Source organism: Harpia harpyja, chromosome 17 (genome assembly GCF_026419915.1).
Source record: "Harpia harpyja isolate bHarHar1 chromosome 17, bHarHar1 primary haplotype, whole genome shotgun sequence".
Taxonomy (NCBI): Eukaryota; Metazoa; Chordata; class Aves; order Accipitriformes; family Accipitridae; genus Harpia; species Harpia harpyja.
Genome location: NC_068956.1, coordinates 21,746,439 through 21,773,435, shown reverse-complemented (window position 1 = coordinate 21,773,435; position 26,997 = coordinate 21,746,439). Strand labels below are relative to the sequence as shown.

Sequence of the window (26,997 nt, the reverse complement as noted above, 5' to 3'; positions counted from 1 at the left end):
TATATTCTGTGGAATTGTTTTCTTCACAGATACAATTTCTAGCTAGATGTTATTGAGCACTGCAATGATATGCTCTAAAACTGGGCCTTGCTTTGTCCTTTTTTCCTTTCCAGCTATCACTTTGCAGTCCAGAACACAAGAAGAAAATAATGATGGCAAAGAAACCTAAGCCACCACACTCCATTCATCAGAAACAAAAGGTTGCAGAATGCAGAGCTATAAGGGAACTGCATGGAGGGAAGGCTGCCTCCAGCCCTGCACTCCACCCCTCTCCAGCTTAACAGGATCCTGCTACAAGTAAATTGGCACAGCTGCTGTTTAATCTGCTTAAAAGCAGAGATCTTCAGCAGTGTTTATCAAAGATAGCGAAAGCATTATTAGTATAACTAAAGAAAAAATATGCACTATATCCTCCAGAGACAGGTCATCCAAACGCACAGTTAAACTTCTAAGATCAGGATTAAATACCAGTATCGAAGGACAGCTCATGAGAAGTGGAAAGGACGGGTTCTTGTTAAGACTGTATTTTGCTGTTTCTATTAAAACAATATTTTAATGCAACTTAAAAGAATCCTATGTCCATATACCTTCTTTTTAGTTTGTTTTCTTTTTGAAAATCCAAATCATTAGTCAGGAAAATTATAATAACAGTAATCAACATACATCAACAGGCATCATTTGAGTTATTGCTGAATGACCATTCTAAGCCAACATAGAGTTTCCACTATCAAGTTAAATTTTGAAAATACTAATTAGAGAAAAAGCTTGGTATTCCTCAATGCAGTTAGTGTTGGTATAGGCTCTGCTGCATAAATTTCAAAAAAAGAATTTATGCATAATTTTTTGTGCATATGTATATATGCATGTGCATACAAATGTATCTGTGTATGTATTTACACACACACTTAGGAGTGCTGTCCACTCTTCCTTAACCTGGAGTAAGTGGTGAAAAACTCAACAAAAGACCATAAAAGTGGCTCAGATAAATTAACAGGTACATGCACTAACGTTAAAAGGTACATGCACGTCATTAATAATAATGAAGGAAATTCTGGTTTAGCCTCAAGTACAACAGAGTGAGTTGTTACCTTCAATTTCAACATTAAATATTAACACAGTAAGTCAACTGCAGTAAAACTACAACAACCAATACCTTAGAGAAAAAAACCATAAATACATACATACCTTCACTACAAAAGGGTCTTTTGATGCCAGAGAAATTCACCGTCTCATGCAGCGTTTTCTCTTCTTGACAGTATTCACAGTATGTAACTATGCAGTGCAGTTTCTTATAATCATCAGAACATGCTCTGCTGCAGAACTGATATACTTTGTTCTAAATGCAAAGTTGCAAAGCATCATAAATAGGGTTAATGGATAAAATCTTAAGGTCTGGATAATGCAACTTTAAATAATAGTTTCTCATTAAGACACAACTTTAACATGCAAAGTAAACAGAAGAGCAAACACACAATTAGGGTATGACTTCTAATGCTAAAAATTAACAACTCTCACTCAAGCTGACAGTGAGTGCTACAAATACTCATCATTTCATATGAAAATGCTAAACAGAAAATACGCCAATCAGTCTTAGCATACCCTCTTCAGATACTTCTCTCGGTTCATAGAGAAGTGTAACAATGGTCTATCATATCTACAGTCATACAGTAACTGAAGATGACAGCAGATTTCAAACTTACAGCTGATCTGAGAAATTACATTTTTCTTCAAATTCCACAGATGCTTTTTTTGTTATTTATGAACAAAGACTTCTGCTTTTATCCATACTGAAGTTAAATTCTACAGATATTCTACAGAACCAGGTAGATTTTATTAACTTCATTTTTTAAGCTTCAATACCTTATAAAATAGCTATCTAGAAAAATTGTATTGCAGTTGCAGATTTAAACTTTTAAACACTTCATCATTCTAAAAGTAACACCAAAAAATCCCTTACCTCCCATTCCAGTACTTCTGGCTTTGAACAAAAAGAACTTTTGCAATAATTACATTTCAACTGAATATCACTGGGAGAGACAAACTGACCATTTGTTGAAGACTGCACACTGAGAGTCTGAAAAACATAAATATATATATATACACACATTACTAAAAAAGAAAGTTACTTTTCAAATGTGTTTTTTCAATTAAGCCTATAGTGTTTTGAGAATTTGGGAGTTTTATTTATAAGCTCAGGAGAATTTCTGGCAAAAGCACAGCAGGTTAGTCTTTTCCCTTAATTCCTTTTCTCTTGCCATCTTAGGTTTTCCAGTCTTGAATCTTTACCCTCACTTCCACAATAATTACTTTAGGTTGTATTTCTTTTACCTTACTTTTCGAATGCCTGTTATTTAAGGGTAATTATAAATGCCCAAAAAACAGTCTCCCAAAACTAAACACCTGTTAATCACAAACCATGTATTTTCAAATAAATACATTCCACAGCTTGCCTTATTTTGGTCACAGAAGTTCAGACAAAGACCTACAAATATTTTCAAATCCAAACCTCACCAACGCAGATTACCAACACCTTACCTAAGCATACCACTTGAAAACACAAATACTGAAGTAAAAGGCCTTCAGTGAGAAAACCCACATCTACTCAGATTAAGAGAAAACTACCCAATAGTCCCAGCTGGCCTCAACCACCACAGCAGGAAGATGTAATCATTCAAACAGCCAGCCCCTAAACAATTAAAAGGGTTTTCAGACTGAGAAAAATACTATAGATTACATGTGTAGATATGAGAATTTAATTCTGTAACTGAATAATTCACTTAATGCCTTTCTGAGGCAACCAGTAGACAGAGAACTCAATTTTACAGTATCTGTAGTCTTCCAGTAGGTCTTATACGCCTACAGAACAGTCTTTTGCACATTCCCTAGATCAAGCAACAAATATTGGTGTATCACACATGCAATGTGCAAGACAAAATTTGAATCAGTAGTGATCACTGTCACTTGAAGAATCCAGAGGACAAATTTCTTACGTCCATCTTCTCAACAAACTTTCCCACACGTTTGCAACAAGACAAATATATTTAAAGACAAGAAGTTCTCTTCAGACAGATTGGTTACTACCTCTCCACCTCGTAACAATGAAAACGTAAAACACTTCTGTTACAGGATACTTTTTTTCAGACTGTCATGTTACTAAGGGTTCACCTACACTGAAAAAAAAAAAAAATTGTGATAGTTTTACTGATATAAACCCTCACATAAGTTGACCAGTACTGCTGAGTACTAGCTAGCAGTGCAACAGTATCATTTTATGCAGATGCACTAATTCTATATCAGAAGTTTGCAGACATGAAGTAGCCATGCACATTTCCCAATTACGGACAGGGCCTGAGAACAAAATGCCACATACAGCAGAAAAGATGCCACCTTTATCCCAATGGTCCATTGTCCCATAACAACTTTAACATAGTCTGATGCCCACACACAGTATTGTCATATTTTTCCCACTATATCCAGCAAATGTCCCTGTGGTTGAGAAAGGTTTGCTAGACTTTGGCTGCTCTAAATAGGTAGCTTAAGACTTGTACTAATGTGAGAGCCACAAATGCTTTTAAGTTCAAGGTCAAATCTGTGCATTTCTGCATTTGCAGGTTTCTTCACCATATGCTGCCATATGGGTTACATAAGTGTAATGAAAGTCCTAGAAGTTCTGGTTGAAAACAAAAAGAAATCAAGAAGCAAGTATACCCATCACCTCCAGTTCAGGAATGAAGGAAATATTAAAGGACTAGCAGATGTGACAACTTTTACAGAAACACTGAAGACAGAGGGAGGAATGAAGATTAAATATACTACAGTGCTCATCAAATGAAAAGCAACTGTATTTTTTGATGTCTGTAATTACCTTTAAACATGAGACCAAACCATCCTACTGTGAGGGCTACAAGTTAAAAGTAAAACATGTTTTTTTGTTGTTTTCTGATGTATGGCACTGTTAGCTTTTTTTCTTTTCCCAACGGTTTGCTGTGGTAGAAATTCAGGCCCTACATAGTCTAGGGGTCTAGTAATTGAACAGTAACAAAAGCTAGAGAGGCGAGAATAACGGAGTTTGAGATTGTTTAAAACTTGTTTTAAACAATATTTATATCTAACTGTAGATTAAAAAATCTAAACAATTAAGTATTACTGCTTCTAAAACAAAACCAGTGTGTTTTATCATAAACTCCTATGGTCAACTAAGTATTTTCCCACAGAAATCAGTAAAGAACTGAATTCATAACACTGAAAGCTCTAAACCAAGCAGAAGATGGTTGTAAAACCAAGAGTTAATCACAAGATGATGTTGTATACCTCCTTAAAGTTTCTATTATCCTGCTTGCAATTAAGGACTGCTTCTGTGTAGTACTTTAATGACTCAAGATGACATGCACATAATATTTTCATAATCTTGTTCTGCCTCTAACTTACAAGATGCTTAGAATAGAGAATATCTTTAGGAATTATTTGGGAGCATTATTGCACACAGATTAATGCAGCAAAAAGATTATAAATTCATTAAAATCTTCCACAGGTCATCCCAAACAGCAAGGTTTTACCAATGTTGGGCCTTATTATCAAACATATCTTTGAAATCATATATATATGCACTCTTCTGAATATCTTAAATTCAATCAAAAAATAGTTATGTTTAATCTGACTTTTCTTGAGCCCACCTTGAACAACAAGAGCATGGGAAGTGCCAAGCAAAGCAAAAAAAGTCACTGTAAAGCCCTTTTCAGCCTTCAATGCAACCACCTCAAACTGCTTTAAGCTGCCAAATTACTAGTGAACAGCAGGCAGACGCAGCCTAGGACTCTTCTGGGAAGGCCAGCATAGAAGCACAGCTTCTGGCCTGCCCCTGCCACTGCAGCATAAGTGATAGAGGGGTTATCCTTGCTCACAGCAACACAAAATCAAAACATGGAAACATTTCTGTACATAAATGTTTATGTGGAAGGGCTAGTAGGCAGCCAGACTGTGGTCAGGTTTTTTTCTCATTGAGAAAAAATAACTTTGAAAGAATCAACGTGAAAAAAAGAAACAATACATACGAGGAATCTTTTACATACGGTCACCCACTAGGACTGTTCCACAAGCAAAATCAAGGGCACTAAATTAAACCGGGAAAGAACCAAACACTCCCCTTATGCTCATGCACACGCAGACCTTCCAGCCTCAGCGTGGAAGCCTCCATTGTTTTTATTATGATCAAATCTGGGCAAGTATTTCTGTGACAAGTATGCCAAGCTTCCTCCATGCTTCCTGCTGCAATATACTCCTTTAAAATATATGTATGTGTGTGCAAGAGAGATGTATGGTATATAACAAAGAACACTTACAGACACTGTAATGATGGTGAAAGAGAACATATTAGTGAATAACCATAGCAAGTAACCTGCTGAAAAACACTGTACTTACAATTCTTACATGTACTGGCCCTACAACTCTCCAGATACATCCATAAATTGGGGAAAAAAAAAAAAAAGTCAAAGCTTTAGCACAAGTTTTGTGAAAATTTTGCATAGACTCATGTTTTGCAAGATAGCTTGTACTTTAAGACACTTACACACTTCCTAACTTTGGGAAGACACTTGTACTACAACCTCCATGTTCACAATAAACAAATTAGTTAATTTTTCCTTAAGAGACAAATTCAGAGCAAGATCATCAACTGACCCAGTAAAGGTACTGATAGCAAAACTGGCTTAAAACAATACAGCTTTGGAACAGTTCTGTCCTTAACTCTGCAATAACATCCTCCAAGACAGAGCATGGAAGAAGACAAGAAACAGTCACACTATTTTAACATCAACTACCAAACAAAAATCACATCAAGCAAGCTATTCTCTCTTTTACCCTTTTTCTTACAAGGATGCATGCTCTTGCAAGCTGTCCGCACAAAGGAGAATATAGATATGGACATAAGTTATACAACAAGCAGCTCAACTGAATCTTTCGAGTATTTTAATACACCAGAACAACAGTTAGCTAGAAACAAAAGGTTATTCATAAGATAAAATTACAATCAACCCTAAAATACTGTAAACAAATTGGGAATTTAAGTATTCCAACCCATTTGTAAACCAAAAGGACTAAAAATTTTTGCAGCAGGGAGACACAGACCTTAAATAGCAGTTATTCTGTTCTGAGAAGGGTAATCCCTAAACAGAAAAACGTGTAGGAAGAACAGGCACAGTAAGAAAAAGGGATGATTATAATGCCAGAAAATTAAAACAAGAGTTATCTACATTAGTAAACAGTGAAAAATACAGAGCATCATAGTAAATCAGCCATTTTTATAAAAGATCATTGCAGAAAGCATTGCAATTGACCAAACAGATTAAACCATTTTCTCAGTTTAGATTCAATCCCTCATGTGTCACTTAGGTATAAAAAAGCACCTCACAGGAACGCTTGCAGTCCAACGCTCACATTGTAGGATACCATCCTTTCCACCTAAATACTAAATGAACGGAACAAAAAAGCTGTTCTCATACAATCAACTCTTATCTAATGGTGAATACATTTTATTCTTCTAGACAGTGAATATATGAAAACTATCAAAAGTTAGAATATGACAGAAATGTTTGAGCAAACTAACTGTAAGCAAGTGACCACCTACCCATTCCTGGTCTTTACTGAGAACTCAAAGACTGTATGGCTGCTCTAAACTCTACTACAACATTAAAGAGGCAGATACACACATAGCACTGAAACTGCAACAGAAGCATCAGCAAGGTCTCAGTAAGATTAGAAACCCACAACCAGCATCAACTGATCTGGCAATTATATTGAATAATAATGTTGCTTAATATTGATTTATCTGCAAATCCAAGAAGAGCCAGGCTGTATTTGTCATTCACCAGCTTTATTTTTCTCACTCAGCAGAAAGGTTTTGTTCTGAGAGCTCTTGGGGCTGCAATCAATTGTAAGACCATGTAGAATAAAATAGACGCTGAATGAGTTTGCAAGAAGTATTACAGATTTGTCATTACATACTAATAATCTGCATCTATTTTGTTAATCAGTTCCACTGACAGACATCTACTAAATCAGTTAGGATGGAAGCACAGAACAGGGCTACATGATGGAGGTCCTATCCAGGGTGTATTAAGGAAGCAATTAAAAGATTGATTTGCTTTCCACTTGACAGGAAACAGCAAAGTTTAATGACAAATGGGAAAACCCTGTATGGGTGTAACTGTTCAAAAACACGAGGAGGCAATTATCAATTATACAGCGCACATCTGGGAAAACTGTTTTTACATACAAAAATTGAAACATTTTCTTTTAAAGTGCCCCTTGATCACCTAGAGATTAATCGCTACAACACATTTTACATATGCTTTAACCTTAAGTCATATTAAATATATGATATTTTCAACAAGCATAGCAGCCTCTTCCAGTGTGCCTAATCATTAGGCTTGCAACACCCAGGTTTCTGAACATAATTTAAATGGCTAGTTTCATCCATAAACGTTCTAATGGCTTAGGCTCTAACCTTTTGTTTCGGAGACAGTCACTATTCCCCACGACACACCTTTGTTAGTACAGTATTCAACATGAGAATTTTGTTACTGTATTTAGTATAAAAGAGATGAAATTTGTTGATCTTCAATGCAAAACAGCAAGGCTCATCTAGATAAAGAGGCTGGGTGGTAAAAATAAGATGAGCAGTGACATTGCTTTGCGTTTTCTTACGGTATCAAGGAGAACTGGGTTGTTATTATCCCATTTTGTAAGTTTAAGATAGCAGCTGGTGTTATCATTATGAAACAGTACTTTTATCAAAGAAATTGTTAGGAGCCAGAAGCATGTGCTATGTTAATTACAACTCATAAACATGTATATACACGCAAGTTAGTTTAATATGCAAATACTTAACACAAACACAGGTACACAAATATTTAGGGAGGAAAAGATTTAACACAACAGCTAACCTGAAATTTAGCTACACAACTGGAACTGCAAAAGTTGTACAGTTTTCCATCAGGCATTGTGGCTTGATATTGAGGTAAAGAGTTTCGTTTACAAAAGTGGCAAATAATTCCCATACCTAAAAGAAAAACGTAGTTTACAAATAAAATAAACACAAAATAGTAGCAAAAAAAACCAAAAAACCCAAAACCCTGGATAACAGGTCAGCTCTTCCCACCATTTCAATGTAAAAAGCTAAGATTTGTCCATTTTCCAGTCAGCTGCTACAAAAGAAATTGCAGAGGTTTTGCTGAATTCTTACATTAAAGGTCAACATTAAATATGAAATTGCACTTTCTTCTATAAAATTCACTAGAGTTCACTGAATTGAGATCTATGCCTGCTTTGCATATTGAAGAACACACATTTTGAGTTATGTACCAGCTCCTTTCAACCAGATTACAAATTTTATCTAGATAATACCCATATACATTATAACTAGCTCTATGCTTCTCCAATTGTTGCTTGAGGAGATAAAATGGAGTGGGGTTGGATCACAGACAAAATAATGTTAATCCATATGCGTGAAAATTGCACTATCATTCTGTGACACATCAGACCGCATTATGTCTCAACATTTTTTCCCAGGAAACCTTAAGACAGTTGAAAACTGTTTCTGTCATGAAGCAAAAAAGCCAGTGGGGAAAATGATCCCTCATGGGTCCATTTACTCGTGCTGAATACAAGATGATTTTTTTTTTTTAAAATATAAGTTTAAAATCCCTATAAAGTCACATCTGCATAGATTAATTCTAAAACAAAACCACCCACCCCCAGTGTTCAAACTTAAAAAAAAAAGTCTACTCTTAGCAGTGATGAAAATCCATCATCCTTTTCACTTACTTTGTGATTTTGCATATTTTGATTTGTGTGTGTTCATGCATGCAGTTGAGCAGTATGGCTCCATATATCCATTAGGTCCTATGCACTGAGTCATGTCAAAAAACCTGCACTGAGCTCTGCAGCCAGTACAAGATGTTAATTTGCCATATTTCTAAAACATAAAACAAAGCAAAACAATGCATTAGTTAAAACTATGTTTGGCTTTTGGTTTTAAAGTTATGGTGTAACAAACATAGAGGAAAACTTATTTACTTCTGCAATTTGCTCCCCCATCAGAACCTTCCTATATTAACTCTCATGATCATCCTCAAGAGCACTCAGCACTATGGTTGGGTCTCTTACTCCTGAGGGGGGGAAGCTGGCTAAAACGAAACTTCTGCATAAAGACCAAAAAAAAAAAAAATCCAAACCCAAACCACACACCCCTCAAAAAAAACCCAAACAAAGAAACAAAAAGCACCCATCCCAAACCCCACCATCTGCAAACTGTGAACTATGGTTAAGAGTATACAGCAAGTTGTGCTGAGCTGGAAAGTTTGAAACAACTCTGTTCCTTGTTGATGGGACAACGGTTGTAAGAGAAGAAACAGGAGTCTGGCACAGCAAAGAGAAAGGATAAATAATGGTGCTAAATTTTGCGGAAAAAAAAAAAAATTGTGCTCTCCAAATGGTAACATCCTTAATATTATCAAGTATGAGTTAGGTGTAGCAGTTTCTTGGTAAGAGCACTGTTGGGAGAACCTCTAACTTCTCAGCTCTCCTAGTTCCAGTCCTCCAGGCAGGAGGAACACACTGCAGAGCTCCTATGCTCCTCATTGGATCCAATGAGGAACGGTGACTCCATGAACCTGATACAGACTCAATTGTGACATCTCTCAACACAGCACTCAGTCAATCAACAGTTTTCCGCAGAAGGGCGCAAACATTCTACAAAAAGCACAGGAAAGTCACACCAGGCAGAAATTCAAATGACAGAGTCAACACAAAATCAGTAGTTCTGATCTGCTACATGTATTACATACTTCAGTGTTAGGCAAATATCTCAAGACCCATAAACCAAGTTTTAGAAGGAAACGTCTAGATACCTTCCCTGCCCATAGAAATAGTATCATGGTTTTGACAGTGATCACAGAGAATTCCTCACTGGAACAGAAATGAGTCTCCTATCAGACAGACTGTCTCCTTACTGACTATTAGAAAATGCCCTATTGACACTCAGGCACTTCAGATTTCTCCCCTTCTGTCAAGAAATTAATTTTGGCACCACCTCTGCCCTCTTTCCTTCTTCCCAGGGACTGAAGGGGGAAGGAAAGGCAAAGCATGTTTCATAGCTGCTTCACTTTGTTCAGAGTAACAGAAGCTTCACTGCATATCTGTGCTCTTCCTATCTTTAATCACCTACATTTGAGAACTAGCTAAATCATCTTACAGACAGCCAGAAAGAAACTTAGTTTTACACATGTATCATCTTCCCTGTATTAAAAACGTGTACACAAAAATGTGCGAATACACGTGCCTCTGCCACAAACTGGGCATAGCACCTTGCAGAGACCAGCAAAATTTCAAAATACCATACAATTTCACAATTTCCACATGCTGCTTTGATGAAATCTTTGCTATGGATTTGCTTCAAAAAGGTGTATGTGTCAAGATATCAAGCTCCTGCCTAGAAGATGGTATTTTATACAACTCCAGGATCCTTCCTTCCCATCTTAATTTTTTTTCTGTTTGCCTTTAAAAATGTTATCCAGCACCTAATAATCCTCCAAATCAGCCACAATATTGACAAAATTCACACTAAGTACCAAGACCAAAATGCAGTAGTCGTACTGTTCTATGAGTTGGAGCTATTCTGCCAATATACATTCATCTCCTCTGACACGTTAATAGGCAAAAGCAGGGCATCAAGAATACTTCAAGTTATATTACCAGTGAGATACAGGAGGTCACAATTTACAAAGGACTTGACTTCTTGGAACAAGCTTAATGGACAACAACCATCAAAAAATCTGCGTGCGCAAATAGCCTGGGTACCTCTAGAATAAACCAAAACGTAAATCTAGAAGCACTGATACAAATATGCTGACAAACAGCATTCAGGAAAATAATCAGAAAACAATCCACAGGTAAGTGAAGCTTTCACAAGTTTGAGGTCCAAAAGAAAAATCAAACTGAGGCCATGATGACTTCAAGAGACAGCAAAATTAAAACAGAGGTTATAATAAATGAATTTTTAGTAAGCTGACCAGAGCATAATTGGAAAAGATTCATTGTGTCAACAGACTACATGTTCCCACAAAAATCCCTTGAAAGTAGAAATAGCTTTTGCTAACCAGCATCTCAAATATCTCATTATTTAACTGATGTCAAGAAAGGATCATGCACACAAAGTACAGTGCAGCAGCACTTCCATCACTTCTGAATTTCAAACATCCTTATAACACTGGAGTTGTTTACTGATTTCACCCCTAGGTCTTTCAGACTTAAAAGCAACACAAAGAATATCTCTTATATCTAGAAATAATCTAGCAAACCTAGATCTAAATTATCAAGACTACAAAGAACATGAATTTCCAAAAAACATATCAAGGATGCAGAAGATTCCATGGGTAGAAACAAAAGCATAACAGCAAAGCTCTCACTTCATTCTTGTCACAGCAACTAAGAAAAGTGTTGGAACATTTCTGCATTATTAGAAGTTTAAACATGTTGTTACACAAATGAAGGAGATAGGACACTGGTGAAAAAAAAAAAAATTAGAAGGCCTGAAACCTCTTCAAATTTATTGCTCCCAAGACCTTGTAACATCACCTCCTTCAAGTTGAACTTTTTTCCTGTATTTTTATTACTCTTGCCAACACTCCCCAAACTTACAAGTTTGAATATTAAAACCATTCAAAACCCAAGGTGTGCAACACTATTTAAAAAAAGATTAAAGCATACCTGGAAGTATTGATCAATCAGCACTACACAGGTGTCTCAAACGCTTTTTTTTTAATAGTCTAACTCAAAGGTTTCCTCCATTGACAACACCAACAGAGAATCTCGTACTGTACTATGCCATGGTTTTAGATAGCCATAATGCAAACCGAGAATTTTCTCCTGTTCTTAAGTGTCAAATTTCCAGATGAGACTCTCTTCTCAAGGTTCTCAGGTAACTTACATGTCTACTCTCACATTCATCGCAACATGTTATCTTCCATCTCTAAGAATCTGCAGTATTAATTTCATTCTGTAGAAGTAGTAACATTTGAGAATCCTTTCCCTGGGAGTACCCTTCTAGCTGAAACAAACAGAAGATTCACTAAAACTAAGGAGAACTACTGTAATATGTAGTAGGGTCAAAGAGTATTCTTATGAGGTAAGGATTTCTCACCTGAAAACAAGGTAAGAGGATAATGACAGAACCAAAAATGGTATGATGTGGGGCACTAAGGATCAACTGTTCATTGCCTTTTCTAATATTAACAACTATAGCAAATCAGATGAATATCAACAGAAGTTGTTTCACAACAAACAACAGGAGGCAGCTCTTCACATAACAAAACAGCAGGTCAGCAGAACTTCTTACTGAAGAGTGTCATGGATGGAAAAACTGCTTGTATGTGTTCACAAGGAGACTGGACAAGCACTAATTAAAAAGATTCGCTAAAAATAGTGTACAGGAACATTGCATAAAGTTTAAGAGATCCCGTGACCTCTAGAGAGTCAGAAGCTAAAAGAATGCTCAGGGAAAAATAAGTACCTGCCCTGTTCCTACTCTTCCCTGCAAGCCCACTTACATAGACTGCAGGAATCTCAATCCCTGATCTGAACCAGAACAGCTGTTCTCATGTTCTTAATACAGAACATTTTTCTTTTTGAGTATTTTAACCATCCTTAAGGAAAAGTGAGTGTTCAGAACAGAAATTAAAGAAAAGAGAAAGCTGTGCCAGTGTTGTTAGTATTTCATGGCAGAAGACGAAAGACCTTCACTGGTAGAGAGAAAAACAGAACAAAGAATACCAAAATCTTCATTACTGACTAAGTAAACAGGGAACAACAACAACAAAAAACTTAAAAACTTCCTGACTCTTTTATTTTAAAAACTACTGCTTCATTCTTTATTTCAGAAGTACAGTCACAGAATCATGTAGATTGGAGCGGACGGACCTCCAGAGGTCAAGTGCAACCTCCTGCTCAAAGCAGGTCGCTCACGATCTTGTCCTGTCAAATATGAGCATCTCCAAGGATGAGCATTCCAAAACCTCTCTGAAGGATTTCATCACCCTCACAGAGAAAAAAAAAGCTTTTCCTTATATCTAAATCGTTTCCCCTTGTTTTCAAGTTGTGTCTGTTGCTTCTCATCCTTCCACTGTGCACTTCTCAGAGTAGTCCAACTTTGTCCTCTCTATACACTCCCATTAGATAACTAATTCCCCTTCAGCCTTCTCAAGGTTCAACAAACTAAGGTCTCCCAAGGCTGTCCTACTATGTCTGTGCTCCAGCCCTCTAAACATCTCGGTAGCTCTCCACTGAACTTGCAACAGTACGTCAATGCCTTTCATCCTGTGTAATCCAAAACTGGACACAGTGCTCCAGATGCAGTTTATTAAGTGCAGAAGGGGGGGGGGGGGGGGGTAGGGCACAGAAATCACTTCCCTTGACCTGCTGGCTATGCTCTTGCTAATACAGCAATAGGTTGCCCAGAGAGGCTGTGGAGTCCCCCCCCCCCCATCCTTGGAGATACTCAAAACTCAAACGGACATGGTCCTAGACAATCTGCTCCAGGTGACCCTGGCTGAGCAGGGGGGTGGACAAGATGACCTCCAGAGGCCACTTCCAACCTCAAGCATTCTGTGATACAATCCAGGATGCAAGTTGGCCATCTTTGCTGCAAGGGCACACTGCTAACTCTTGTTCAACTTGTTGTCCACCAGGACACACAAGTCTTTTTCTCCAAAGCTGCTTTCTTGGCAGTTATCTTCCATTTCAGAGGAAGTACTGGCTTCATTTTGCACTCCGCATGGTATTTCAATGGTAGGCAAAAGTGATTATAGACAAAATCCTGCACATTCAAACTAGTCTCAGTTTCGATTTTCCTTCAAAGATGGAATTAACTCAGAACCAATCCACAAGTGAAAGCATCACACATTTTCCTTCCATGCACTGCTTCTGATGAATTCAAATCTACAGTGTCCTATGAAACTACAGGCAAGTTTAAGGACTGCAATTTTAACGAAAATTTGAAGTAAAAACACTGCTATCAAATTAGTAAAGAAAACTGTATCAATTAGATTACCAAGTACAAAAAAATTAAGTTAATCCAGAGGCAAAATTTCTAGAAAATAATGACCCAGTGCCCTCTGAGGAGAGGCTTGATGCAAAGTAGTCTGACTACACCTCTCCCTCACTACTCCACCTAGATTCTGCATCGAGATGACCTAATTTTAGCTAGATCCCATTGCATATTTTACCTCTTCCAAAGCATAAAGTCTAAGGCAAATGCAGAAGCTTGAATATTCTTATTATATTTGATTCAAAACTCACTCATTCTTTCACGACTTGTTTGTATGCCCTATTAAGAGACTTAACTCTAGAAATCAGGTCTACTTCACAATAGGTATCTCATGACAGATAACTGAGAAAAAACATTATAAAACACTTCATGCAATCTGAAAAGACTTATGAGTTAATATACATTTCAAATCTTCATCCTGTCCACTAGGACAGTGTTGAACTCAAACTGGCAACTACAAAAGTGGCTATCAAGATGCAAGACAAAACAGATGAATGGGACATATTCCAGAAATACAAGTATTGTTGCAACTGAAATCCAAATTTCTGGAAATAAAAGAGAAAATTGGAGGGTTTCTGAGGAATTTTTATTCTTGCCATTATCAGCAACAATAATTTCAGAAGGAATCTTTATCTTCCTTTACATCTTACTGAAAGGATCATGAAACCTTAAGTCTAGAGCTCTTCTTGCATACATCCTACTAAGAAGAAAAATCAACCCCCAAAATAGATATCAGACCAATACTATAATTTCATGGTATTTTAGAAGTAAGCCTCACTTCCGTTTGCAACTGAAACTAATGAAAGTCTCTGTTCTTGAACTTTATGGCTGCAAAAGTATTTCAATAAAGCTCTTAGTGCCTTGAATCTAGGCGCCTATGCTACACTTTTATTCTTGACTGAAAAAAGCAGTATGATCTGCTTCACATGCCTTCAGGAGGATCGAAAGTGGGATGAAGAACATGCCTGCAGTGTAAGACAGCATTCTTGCTACAACTCCCACACCAAGGGCCAGTCAATCGAGAACACCAGAATACCAACTTATTGCTACAACACTATGTAGCAGCCCAAATACTTGTTTCCAGTTGAAGAAATGCTTTGCAATTAAAGTCATATGGTCCATGGCAAAACAGACCAGTACCTACTTCTCAATCCAGGCAACCTTCTCTCTGGTAGCTTTACAGAGCAACAGTTTCAGATTAGAAACAAGATAAATACCAGGAAAGCTTCTAGAAAAGAATATTCTGGGACAGAAAGACAGTCAACCTGTCTTGAAATAGAAAGTAAAGGAGAAAGAAGATAGAAGTTTTCTGTAAGTAGAAAAGCAGAGATATTCACTACGTGGAATTCTATGATAACAAAGATCCATTAGTAAGGCAATCAGGAAAACAGCAGCTAAACTACTTCAGATTTATTTGAAAGAAGGATGGTCCGGATGGATCCAGAAGCAACACGCATGTCTAAGAAAAGAACCAGATGTCAGCAGAATCTGTAACAGCAAAGAAAGAAGAAACCGTATTATTTATTCAGTCTTTTGAAATACTGCACTCAAATCATCTCTCCCCCAAGAATAACTGTAAACTCCTCCCTGCTCCAACAAAAGAGATTAACATTGGTAACACCTCAAAAGCATTTGCCCAAGTCTTAAGAGCAAAAGCTGAAGTAATTGCTTTTGTGGCCTTTGAACACCAAGTGATTTGTGTTTATGTTCCATCAGCTGAACTCTGCAAACAACCATATCAATAACTTGTCCAGTAACTCTTCTTTGGCATCTCCAACTGCCAGTGCTCCCTCTTTTTGCCAGTTTTGTTCCCACTCTCAAGACACTTGCCTTTGTGATTTCAAGAAAAGCAGAGCTGAAACCCCCTGGCCCAAAAAGCAAGTTACTTTTCCATTAACTGAGTGTTTAAGCTGTTTCTGTTTTGCCTTTTTTCCCTCTTCACCTCAACCCTGTCCAAATATTCCAGGCACAGCAGTGCACAGATGTGGTTATATCCATCCTAACTCCAATACCTAGTTGTATCACCTCCTTGCTTCCTCTAAGAATTTCCTATGTTCCCACAGAGATCACACCACACAATTTTGACTGCCATTAAGTACTTTTCTTCAGAACTACAAAGCTGTTTTAACATCTCCGATATACCTATCTCACTTTCTTTTCTAAAATATCGACAAAATAACATCCTGAACACTTATGATGAATGACATTCAGATGCCCAAGGAAGCCATATAGTTTTTATTGAAGAGCAGCAAATTCTACAGTTAAGACAGACATTTGAAGCAGAAATGGCAAAATAAATGGTTCCAGAAAATAAGAGTAGATAAAAGGTAGAAGAAAAAGTAGAACAGGGTAGTTTCTACAAAGACTTGATTTGCATCAGACACGCAAGAAACTGGAAGCATAAATACCAAGAGACCTCAAAAAAACCCCGACACCACTAAGCAGGAAGAAAGGGGAATTTATTATTTCTTAGTTGATAAAGATTTCTGTCATTTAACCATGGTAGATGGGGTAAAAAGCATCTAGCTATGTCCATTTGGAAGTCTACATAGTATCAGATGTCAATATTATCAGATATTAGGTAATACTTAGTTTGGTATTAAGTGAGACAGAAGTGGTTTACCATATGAGGAAGAGACTCCACTATTAAACCACAGTTTGAACTGGCTGAAACCACAGAACTTCTCTTTAAAAATGACCAGAAATTAAAAAAAAAAAACCAAAAACAAAACCTGAAAAGTCAGTATTTCTAATATTTCAACGTAAAGGGGCTGTTCAACTCTCACAATTACTGGTTTTGTTAACAGTATCTACTTTCGAAACAGAAACTTGGAAACAAGAGTTTACAAAGCAGTAACAACGGCAGGAAGCAGCAGATTGTGTAGTTAATTGTACTATCAAAATAAAAACGACAGATCTGTCTTAATAGCAAAGAAGCACAGAAAAAGAACTGACATTGCATAGCACAAGACAAAGTTGAAAACCCTAGATGCTTCCACTGAAGCACTACGTGACAGGACATTCTATCATAGCATTCAGTGAGATTTAAACCAGTAGGTAACAATACATTTTGTGAGACTAAATACAAACTCTACATAAGCAATGAATCATAAGTTGCAGAACTGATATGCATATTATTGTATACAGTGGAGGCTCTTAAACCCCTGCACAGAGATGAAGCAGATGAAATGAGTTTTAAGAGAGTTTCACAAAAGCAGTTGTTTGGCAATGAACAGAATTTGAAACAAGGAAGCACAACTACCTAGGCTGGGTTTTGCCTATTGCTTGTAAGTGAACAGCTTAAAGGGATGGCATAGCCTGGTTAGTCTTGAAGCACCTTCAGTAGTAAGTCTTCATCTAATCAAGGAAGTCAATAAAATGAACTTTTAATCAGTACTGAAGGAAAATTTTCACTAGATGAAGAGACACTGCAAGCACCCTCTCCAACTAGGAAAATACTCACTTGGCTTGCATTCACCCAGTACTCACTTAATTCCAGTGCTACTAAGAAGCCTATGAAGAAGTAGCTAGAGCTCCTCCCCGCATTTTTGGCAGCACATGAAGACCATCACTTTTAAGAAGCACCCAAAGCAAGCGAATCCCAGGTCACATTGTAACAAGAAGAATTTTAGTTATGGAAATAAAGCAAAAAAAGTAAAGGAACATTTTAAACTATTAAAGCATTAAATGCTTTCATGGCAGAATCAAGAGCACTGCAGACTGATCAGGCCAGTAAGCAAAGCAGTTAGGCTGTATTTTTAAAAGTAGACACAGGCTCAGGTTTATCTTAGTTGAACAGCTGAAAATTAAGAGGTATGGTTGGTTGCACAAGCCAAGTCACAGAATTCATTTGTTCCTTAGAACAAGGTTGTCAAGGCTGTACCCAAATCCAGCAAACCAGGATGCAACATTGCAACTGCCTTGAAAAGGAAGTCCACTGATTTTGTAGAGACAGAAAATATGCAATAGTATCAGAAACATTAAAACAACATATGTATGTGCTTTTGTTTAATATGTCTTCATGGCAGGCATGTTTGGGGTCTGTTTCAATTTGCTGCATAGATACTAACTTTTAAATGAATCACTGAAGTAATTTTAAAAATTGTTAAGTTCTCATGTTAATTATATTAAATGCCTAGTTGAAGAAATATTTCAGCATTTGCACAATTACGTAGACAATTTAGCCACCTCCTTGTCAGATATGATCTCATTCTCTTCTAGCATTGTTTTCTGTTTTGTTTTGTTTGGTGTCATTCTTTAAGTCCCTCTTGTCCCTCCACATGTGAAGAGTTTGGACTTCAGGTAAAGAATTTACAATCTAGTAGTAGTAGTCTTCTTCAGGCTTAAAAAAAATAACCACTTCCAATAAGGGTTTTGTTTTGACATTTTATCTAAATTGTCACAGTGATTTCATTTTTGGAGGAAGAATTTTATCCTTGTTTTCTCTTTTTTAAAAAAGCTTGACTTGCACTTAGCTGTCTTCATGAATGGCTGTTGTGCCATCAGGAAATTAACATGCTCTTGCATATAACCACAGGGAGCATTAGTTAGGCTAAATCTATTTAATTTATTATTTTTTTTAATTCTTATGCAATTCATTAATCTATTTTTTCATAGCTTTTTTAATATGAAAGAAACCTAAGCTGTAATTACTTCAGTTTTAGTGAGAAAGAACAGCCATCACCTCTCAGAAAAGCAAAACACAGGATGCAACATTCAAGATTATTTTTGTCTCAGTTTTAAAGCAGGTTCTGACACTGGTACATAGAAAGCTAAGTGCATCCATCGCCTGGAAAGCTGACTTAGACACTCCAGAAAAAACCTACTCCCCATCCCAGGAATAACACTGTTTCTTACTCCCACCAACAGTCTAAAGCAGAGGAGAGAATCCCTTTGTAGCCGATGGATTATTTGCACTCAGTGGCCATTCCGAGAGCCACAGTAATTTTTATTACCCACAATTTTAATTTTTTCATTCCAGGAAGAAAAAATGTCCATGATAAGTTATTGAAAATTAATTGTTCAAATCAGTGTAATATTTATTCAAAAAAATAGGGATGAAGTATATAGATAGGTACAAGTAATAAGAATCAGTTTTCATTTATTACTACTACAAATGAATAGCATATTGATAGGTGTATGACATTTACAATATAAACTGCTTAATACAAAGCTCATACCGGTAAGACCTATGTATTTTACAACTGTTTGTAAGAAAACATTTGCTAAAACTTGTGACACACAATAATCAGTTGTACAACACAATGCTGTAATCAAATGATACATCAACTTTTCCTATATTATTGATTCCATTAAGTTTATTTCAGTATGTAATAACAACTCTCCCATATTCTCTCCTTCACTGGTTCTCCTTTAAAAGAAAGATCCAATAAAAAATTTCCAAGATGATATTGTTATGACTGAACAAAGTAACCTACAATTTACCAATTGTGACCCAATGAGTTGTCAGTGACATTTTTCAAAGTCTAAATTCCTTTTTTAAAAACAGAATTCCTTGGAAACATTCAGTTAAAAAAAAAAACAAAAAACTTAATGCAAATGGAAGTTCAAACCTAAATAAGTCCTGCTAAACAACTAAATATTCTCAAATAATTGTGTCCTGAGCAACTCACCTACATCATACACTAAAGACCTCCTAATTTTATAGCTTGAGTTTCTCTTAATATCAAAAATACCCCAAAACCCCCAAACACTCCTGGAACATTTGAAACCTACCAGTTAAGAATAACACTTAATCACCACTCCAAACCAGACGCACATGAGCACTTAAATTAAGCTTCTCACACCCTATTACAGTTCCCCAGTACCAAATATTTCCACAAAAGAATCAAGAACTTGCTTGAATATAGTCTGCTGTCAGAACTGAATGCACCAGAACAATGTGTCTCCATTTTAAAGGTCCTCTTAAGGATCCTCACAATAATGCACAATACCTGACACTACTTGTGAAGATTCCTGGTACTGCAAACTGCTCCTCCTCCCCAAATCAAACCAGAACATACAACTTGCTACCCATATCCTTCTTATTCTCAAATACATATCTAAACACAAAATACAACAATATCTGAACAAATAGAGTACAGTCTGTAATGAGATTTAAATACACATTTATCATTCGACCTCTCAAAATTCCACGTTCATTTCATAATTCCATGTGCAGTGCATGTTATACTGGTTGTGTGGGAATGTCTCAAGTTCAAAGTTAATCTCATGCCTTTCTGTTTCTTCGAGAGACAGTATTCAACGTTTCTTCAAGTCTTTCCATGGCTTCTGGGCATGCCTATGTTTTTAGTATCTTGGAAACCTATCCTGTCCCTTTTGGTATAGCTGTGACAAAAGAATAACGCTTATGTTACGTTTTCAGTTACGCTGTTTACACATGCACGTTTCCAGATTTGCTGTTTGCACATTGCATATACACAAGAACAGCCATCCCCAAAAGCATCAAAACTGAATGTCCAACGAGAAAATACAAACATACATGATGCAACATTAAAGAAGTTAAATGCACTCCCTTTTCTCTTGGATCATTGGTTTCTTAAAAATGGAAAGAGATGAAGAAAGAACCCAAAGCAATATGCAGCACTGGGGCCACTCACATATTCAATTGTGAACTTCAAAATCAGATAAAGAAATTTCTTGCTAGTAAAATAGTACTTTTGTAACACTACCCCTATAAACTCAGAGCAGAATGCACCAAGCAAAAAAAACCTGAAGAATAAAAAAATCCCCAAATTGCATATCCTCCCCCAAAATATTTAATGTTTCAGAGCTACACTATTACACCATAAATAGTGTGATTAACATTTAAACCTTTCAGCCAGCATTAGCAACAGTTCAGAGCTAAGCTGGCTCTGTAATATGTAAGACATCAGCATCAGATTTCTTGATTTGGAATTATTTTTAACCACAACAATTACTACTATCTTAACAGTCTTAAGAATAAATAAAAAACAAACCAAGTAAAGAAAATGAAAGCACAAGATTTAACACATGGAAGGATTAAAGTAACAATAAATTTTTAAATCCTATGCGGTACAGTGAAGATGATTAGACATAGTACAGGTACACAGCCAACGTGTAATCAGTTAGAGCATTCTCACAGCAATGTCCAATCTGGATAGTCCGCACATTTTTTAATGTTTTGACTGCATAAGCAAGCTTTTATATCTAAAAAAAGAACATCACTTAATGACCAGTAAGCCTGTATGTCGGGCTTGCTATTAATATACTTGTGATACACCCATAAGAAAGAAATAGAAATTATTAACAGAAAATTTAATTTCAGTGATATTTTCATTAATAACAAATAGGTAGTCCTTTCCAGCTAGTTTTCCCTCACTGGCATTAATTTCATTTTTAGAATTCTTTGTTACTTAAGACTTCTAATGAGAAGTAAAACCATGTTATGAATAACAGGATAAATTTAAGGAGTATTAATGTTTATTTAATTTAAATTTATAGATAAAGAAGTAATTACCTGCTTGTATTCACCAACGCAGTTCTGACAGCAGAATCTTTTCTGCTGACCATCAATAGTAAGAATATTGTTTCCAGCTCCTTTACTGGGCAAATACTCCCCACAATGCTCACAGCAATTCATTATTAATCCATTTGCCATCCTGTATCTATTGAAGCAATGGTCACTGCACAGCTTATGAGTCATATTTTTAAAGCTAACTTCATGACGAATCTAAAAAAAAAAAAAAAATAAAGAAGTAGTCTATCACCACACAAGCACAAAGTTGCCTGAAACTACCAGACAAGCCAGTAGTCATACATTTAAGTACAGTAACTAACACCAGATTATACTAGCTCACTATTTAAGAACAGAGATGCTTGAAATGACCATGAAATTGGTGTTTCTGTTGTCTCCAAAGTTCTAGAAAAAAACCTTGGACCCATTTGCTCTTGTAGCCTAGAAGCAAAGATCACAGGGAAGGATGTAATAATTGCATTTTAGAGCAGAAGGTCAATTTTTGCAATTTTATAAAATACTCAATTTGCAGGCTAACAACATGGCATATAAAGACTGGCCAGACACATATGCTGTGTAAAGTAGTAGCCTCGACTATGCTGGGCCCAGAAATGGCATCAAGAGTAAATTAATACATTCATGAGAATTTAGAATTACGTATATTCTATGTATCTCTAAAAACATTTGCATAATCTTTCAAACCTTACAGTAAAAAAGTAAACAATACAGTAAATTCTGAGTTTTTTCAACAGCAATTCTTCTATGTGAGAAATTTGGGTTATAATTACAAGATTTTACATCTAATAAAATTGTTGACAGTAGCAACAAAATATCAGCAAAAGGCACTTCAAGTTTCTGAAACAAAAATCAAATATTAACCTCTTTGAATTCTTTCTTCCTTCAGTTGCTCTTCATGAATATTAAGCCTGCATATCTTAATATCTCACTGCATATGAAAATACTGAATCAGATTTTAAATTTCCTTATTTTCAGCCCTCTGATTTCAGAATAGAAGTTATTGTCATTATTGAGAAAAATAAAAGAAAAAACAGTCAATCAGACCTCAGTTAGTTTACCACAGATAGTGCATCTTGATTTATTCAAAACTCCTTTTGAGGGATTCTGTTTATCTTCATAGAAGGATAAACATGATGTACTGCAAAACTCCTGGAAAGACTCACTTGAATCAACTTGAGCAACAATGGTACCTTTCATTGTTGTTATATCTCTGAAAGACAAAAAAAAAAAACAAAAACCCACTCTAGCGTGCTCATGTATAAATACATGTATATATTTAAACAAGAACACGTAAGATTCATTCTTCCTTTTAATACTTACATTTCAAACCTGTTTTGTGGGTGTACAGTTGTTAGTCACACGTCAAACACTGACTTTAGTAATATTTTTACAACTACTGTAAGTACTGCAAGTACTATGTCTTTCTTGTGTAAAAACCTAATTTTTTTGTTTGGATTGGGGTTATTTTTTTCCTATTACGTTATTCTAGAACTAAGTGACATTAATGCACCATTAGGTACCAGTTGTGGCAAACAATCTTATACAAAAAACACAGCAAGTTTGCACTAGCCCTTTTGCACAAAAGCCATACTTAAGTTTTATACAAAAAAATCAGATTTATAGTAAAAGGTTAGAAACGGTCTTTTATTTGTATAAAACTCCACCATTCCCAGTATTAATGTCAGGAGAGGACGAGAGGAAGAGAGAAGGTACAACCAAACACAACCAAAAAGCTTAAAACTCTACAACAAACTTGCCTAGAAGATTATTATTTAAAATTAAAAAAAGTTAATTCCATCATTACTTCAAAGTTTGAAAGCACCTGAACAGTTCATGCAGTTGCCTATGAAACTGCACCAATTTAACGCCAAACAAGACAAGCAACCATCAATAAAATTAATTTGAAATAGAACAAACCTTCTTCTAACCAAACTGACTTACACTGTTTTTCACTGAAATTAATTCTAGACTTCCTTGATCTTCAACTGTATGCTGCACACACTGCAAACTCAGCAAAGTCGCTAACACCATGCTTGTCAGTGTACCTTTGTAATGAGGTCTCCCAAATTTCTAAGGTAGTTTCACTCTTAATCCCAAACTATCACATACCATAAATTAGAAGCAGTAAGGAGAAGAAATAAAAGTCTCCCCCCTTTGCCTTCTGAGGAAAAAAAACCTATCACTGACATAGAAGAAATGCTATTGGGCAGAATAAATAAAAAATTGACTAGGCACATCTGGATCTCTATTGATATCACCATGAATCACCAGCTGGAAAAGACATGCCCCAGACACTCATACCTAGGACCCCTAAAAATAGGATGAGTGGAAAACATTGGAAAAATGCTGTATGCTTCCCTAGACAGACTCCCTTGAAAATAAAATTCTACCGTCCCTGGATATTAACACTTGCATGCCTGCCTTCTTCCATCAAAGGAAAGTCAGCAGATTTTGGCTTGCCCTTTGGCAAGCTAGTAAGGATTTGTGTTGGGGAGTGTTATCGCTTCTATTCTGCAAAAGCCAGAGCTCCTGCCCTGAGGACCTTACAGTTTCTGACTAGATTCCATGAGGACTTATAAACACTATTAACTTGTATCAAAGGAGACAAGTATGAAGTCAGAAAGAGTAACACAAGTCAATAAAAACTATAAACACTAAGGAGAATGCCAGGTATTTCCTATAATTTCCTTCTTATAATAATTCCTACGCTATTTATGTAGTTACAAAGGTTCAGGAGACTGCTAGAAAAGTGGTTTACAATAAAATATGTTAAGAATTCTGACTTTTCAGATGGGGTTATACAATTTTTTTCAAAAGTTATTGTAGGCTTCACTTCCACTTAAAGTGATCTACATATTTAAAGATAAAACTGAGCATACCTCTGAAAGTCTGACCTATGACATATCAACTATTATCATCTATCCAACCTAGATTCAAGGTCTCCTGGATTTTGCTAGAGTTCCCTTATCCTTTCAGTGAACTGCAATCTGACAATATTATGTCTGCTTTAGTATGAAAAAAAAACCACAGAAACAAGTACAGAGCAAATACCTGGTCTGCTATCACCAGGTAGAAAAAAATCTGGCAATAAAGAAAAAAAAGCCTGGATAAGATTGGGCTTCACAATGAAGCCATGCTACAGAGGAACAATTTCACACATATACTGCCTTCTATTTAACTGTGATTGAGTAACAACTGCATACTAGTAAAAGAGCGAAGACCAACAGCACCTCAAAAATTGTCAAAGGTGACTTCACAGAGGTTCTCTAGAAATCAAATACACTAAACAAAGCTTATTTTAAGTAACCCCAAAAGCTAGAAATAAGGTATTTTCCTCATCATTAAAAAATAAAGCCCTTTCATTTAGGGCCGTTTTGTATGTAGCCTCTTACAATACACAGGTAAGTATCTCCAAAGTTGCAAGAGAGCACAGATTTAGCCATGAATTTTCAAGATCTCAGAAATAAAAACATTAGTATCATCTTCATCTTTATATATAATACAGCTAGCTGAATACGGTAGTCACCAGATTAACTGTAAAAAAAAAAAAACCAACAAAATAGGGTATAAACATGTACAAGCCAACAGAAAGAGTAGAGAGTGTTTTTAACTAGCTTTGTATAAGTCAGGGTTGAGAGCATTTGAGCTTTTACGTGTATTTAAAAAAAGCTGAAGTATGTTAAATTTGCTAGGTATTCAGTGTACCAAGGTATGAATACACAGGATATCAATACTTTCTATAGTTTATTTTTACAGAGTCTCAAGAAAAAACAACAACCACCCCCCCCTCAGATCAGTAGCTTACATTTGAATACAAGCCATTAATCCATCACGCCACATACTGAAGTAAATGTTTTTCACTAGTTTAAATCTGCGATTGAGCAAAGACCACCCTCTCCAAAACATACATTAACGAAGGCAGTCTTTACTGCAAGCCTTCTTTAGTTCAGCAAGAATTCATCATTTAACCAGTATCACTGCAGGGTGTACTGGATTGAGGCTTTACTGAAAAAATATGAAAAAGTGCAAGTATCTCAGCAATCAGTACACTGAAAGAGAAAGATAGTACAGCTATTTTGTACACCTTACACTACAATAGTACAATTATGGAAGACTTCTCTTCAGCAATTTTAAGTTTGGGAAATAATGAAAAATGACAAGTCAAGCCTAACCAATAATTTAAAATAAGCCACTTCTAGGTATGCTTGTCACTCCCTCTGTACTGCCCACTTAAGGTATCTTCAGCTTCAAAAGTTGCCATAGTTGCCCCAAACTATGGGGAATGTCTAAGGCTTCTCCTCTCCCCACACTGCCAACAATGGAAGAGCTCCCAAATTTCTTCCACCTTCTTCCAAGTATCAGTTTCTCCTTCTTTTAAAGCCTCTTGATTTTCTATCTTCATCTATCAAAATGAATGCTTTCTATACAACACAAGGTCCACTTCTTTTCATAAAGGATTTTATATCTAAAGAATATGTCTTGTCACAGGATGTATTATAACTTGGACACCTTGTCTTTAAAAAAAAAAAAAAAAATCAGTAGTTTTTAGTGTATTGGCTTTCATAGAAACAACCTGCCATACTCCAAATTCAAAAGCTGGTAGACTTCTGTTATAGCAGAGTGAATTCAACATTTCCAAACAATATTGAAGTGACACTATATAAAATACTTGTATAGTCAGATTTTGTATCATTAATGGAGCAGTCCTCAAACATGCATGAGAATCTCAAGTATTACTGGATTTAGCTACTAGTATGAAACAAAATTAAAAATCCCTTACTTTCTGCACATAACACAAAGTTTCTTTGGAGTGGGTTTGTGTGAGAATGATGAGAGGCAGGTAGTAGAACAAAAAAGGTGAGCTGATCCTTTTCGCTGATATGCAGTCTGTCCCTTTTGTAAAGGCTTTTTGCAGTTTGCACATGTGACTTTAACCTGTTTAGAAGGCTGCTGCTGGGCAGAAGGCTGGAAAATCTGTTTAGGAAGTGATGCTACAGGTGACAAGGAATCCACACCTGGTTGCTTCTGATTCCTAGGGAAGGAAGCTGATTGGGATATCCAAGAATCTTCAAGACAAAAACAAACATACATAAAAGTAAGTGAGCAGACATGTACATATATATATAGAATAATATTCACAGATATAGGATAATAAAATCATTTTTCTCTTGGAACTGAAAATTAACAGAAGAAAGATGATATTTTAGAAATTCAGGTTTAAAGTAAAATGCTGTTTGATGGTACCGCTCTCCATTGTTACAAAGCTTCAGAACATGAACAAATTTCAAGATGGTCCTATCCTACATCTAGTGACAAGTTTTTCAGACTTCAATTCACTTGCACTGTGTTTGCAAACTGGCAATTTTATCTTCAAACAAAACTG

General features: G+C 36.1%; 1 protein-coding gene across 13 annotated transcripts in view; it reads right to left on the bottom strand.

The window, feature by feature from the left end:
- Window positions 1–26,997, bottom strand: part of ZMYM2 (zinc finger MYM-type containing 2) — a 95,918-nt gene that overhangs the window by 38,041 nt on the left and 30,880 nt on the right. For 11 of the 13 annotated variants that reach the window (XM_052812144.1, XM_052812146.1, XM_052812150.1 and 8 more), the window contains 7 exons: window positions 26,395–26,680; window positions 22,659–22,824; window positions 21,600–21,812; window positions 8,821–8,971; window positions 7,941–8,056; window positions 1,958–2,074; window positions 1,186–1,336 (listed from right to left, as the gene is read on the bottom strand). In XM_052812144.1, the coding sequence (XP_052668104.1) occupies window positions 1,186–1,336; window positions 1,958–2,074; window positions 7,941–8,056; window positions 8,821–8,971; window positions 21,600–21,812; window positions 22,659–22,824; window positions 26,395–26,680 (1,200 nt within the window). Of the gene's footprint in view, window positions 1–1,185; window positions 1,337–1,957; window positions 2,075–7,940; window positions 8,057–8,820; window positions 8,972–21,599; window positions 21,813–22,658; window positions 22,825–26,394; window positions 26,681–26,997 lie in introns of those variants that run through there. The other 2 variants (XM_052812152.1, XR_008238890.1) reach the window with 2 other exon arrangements.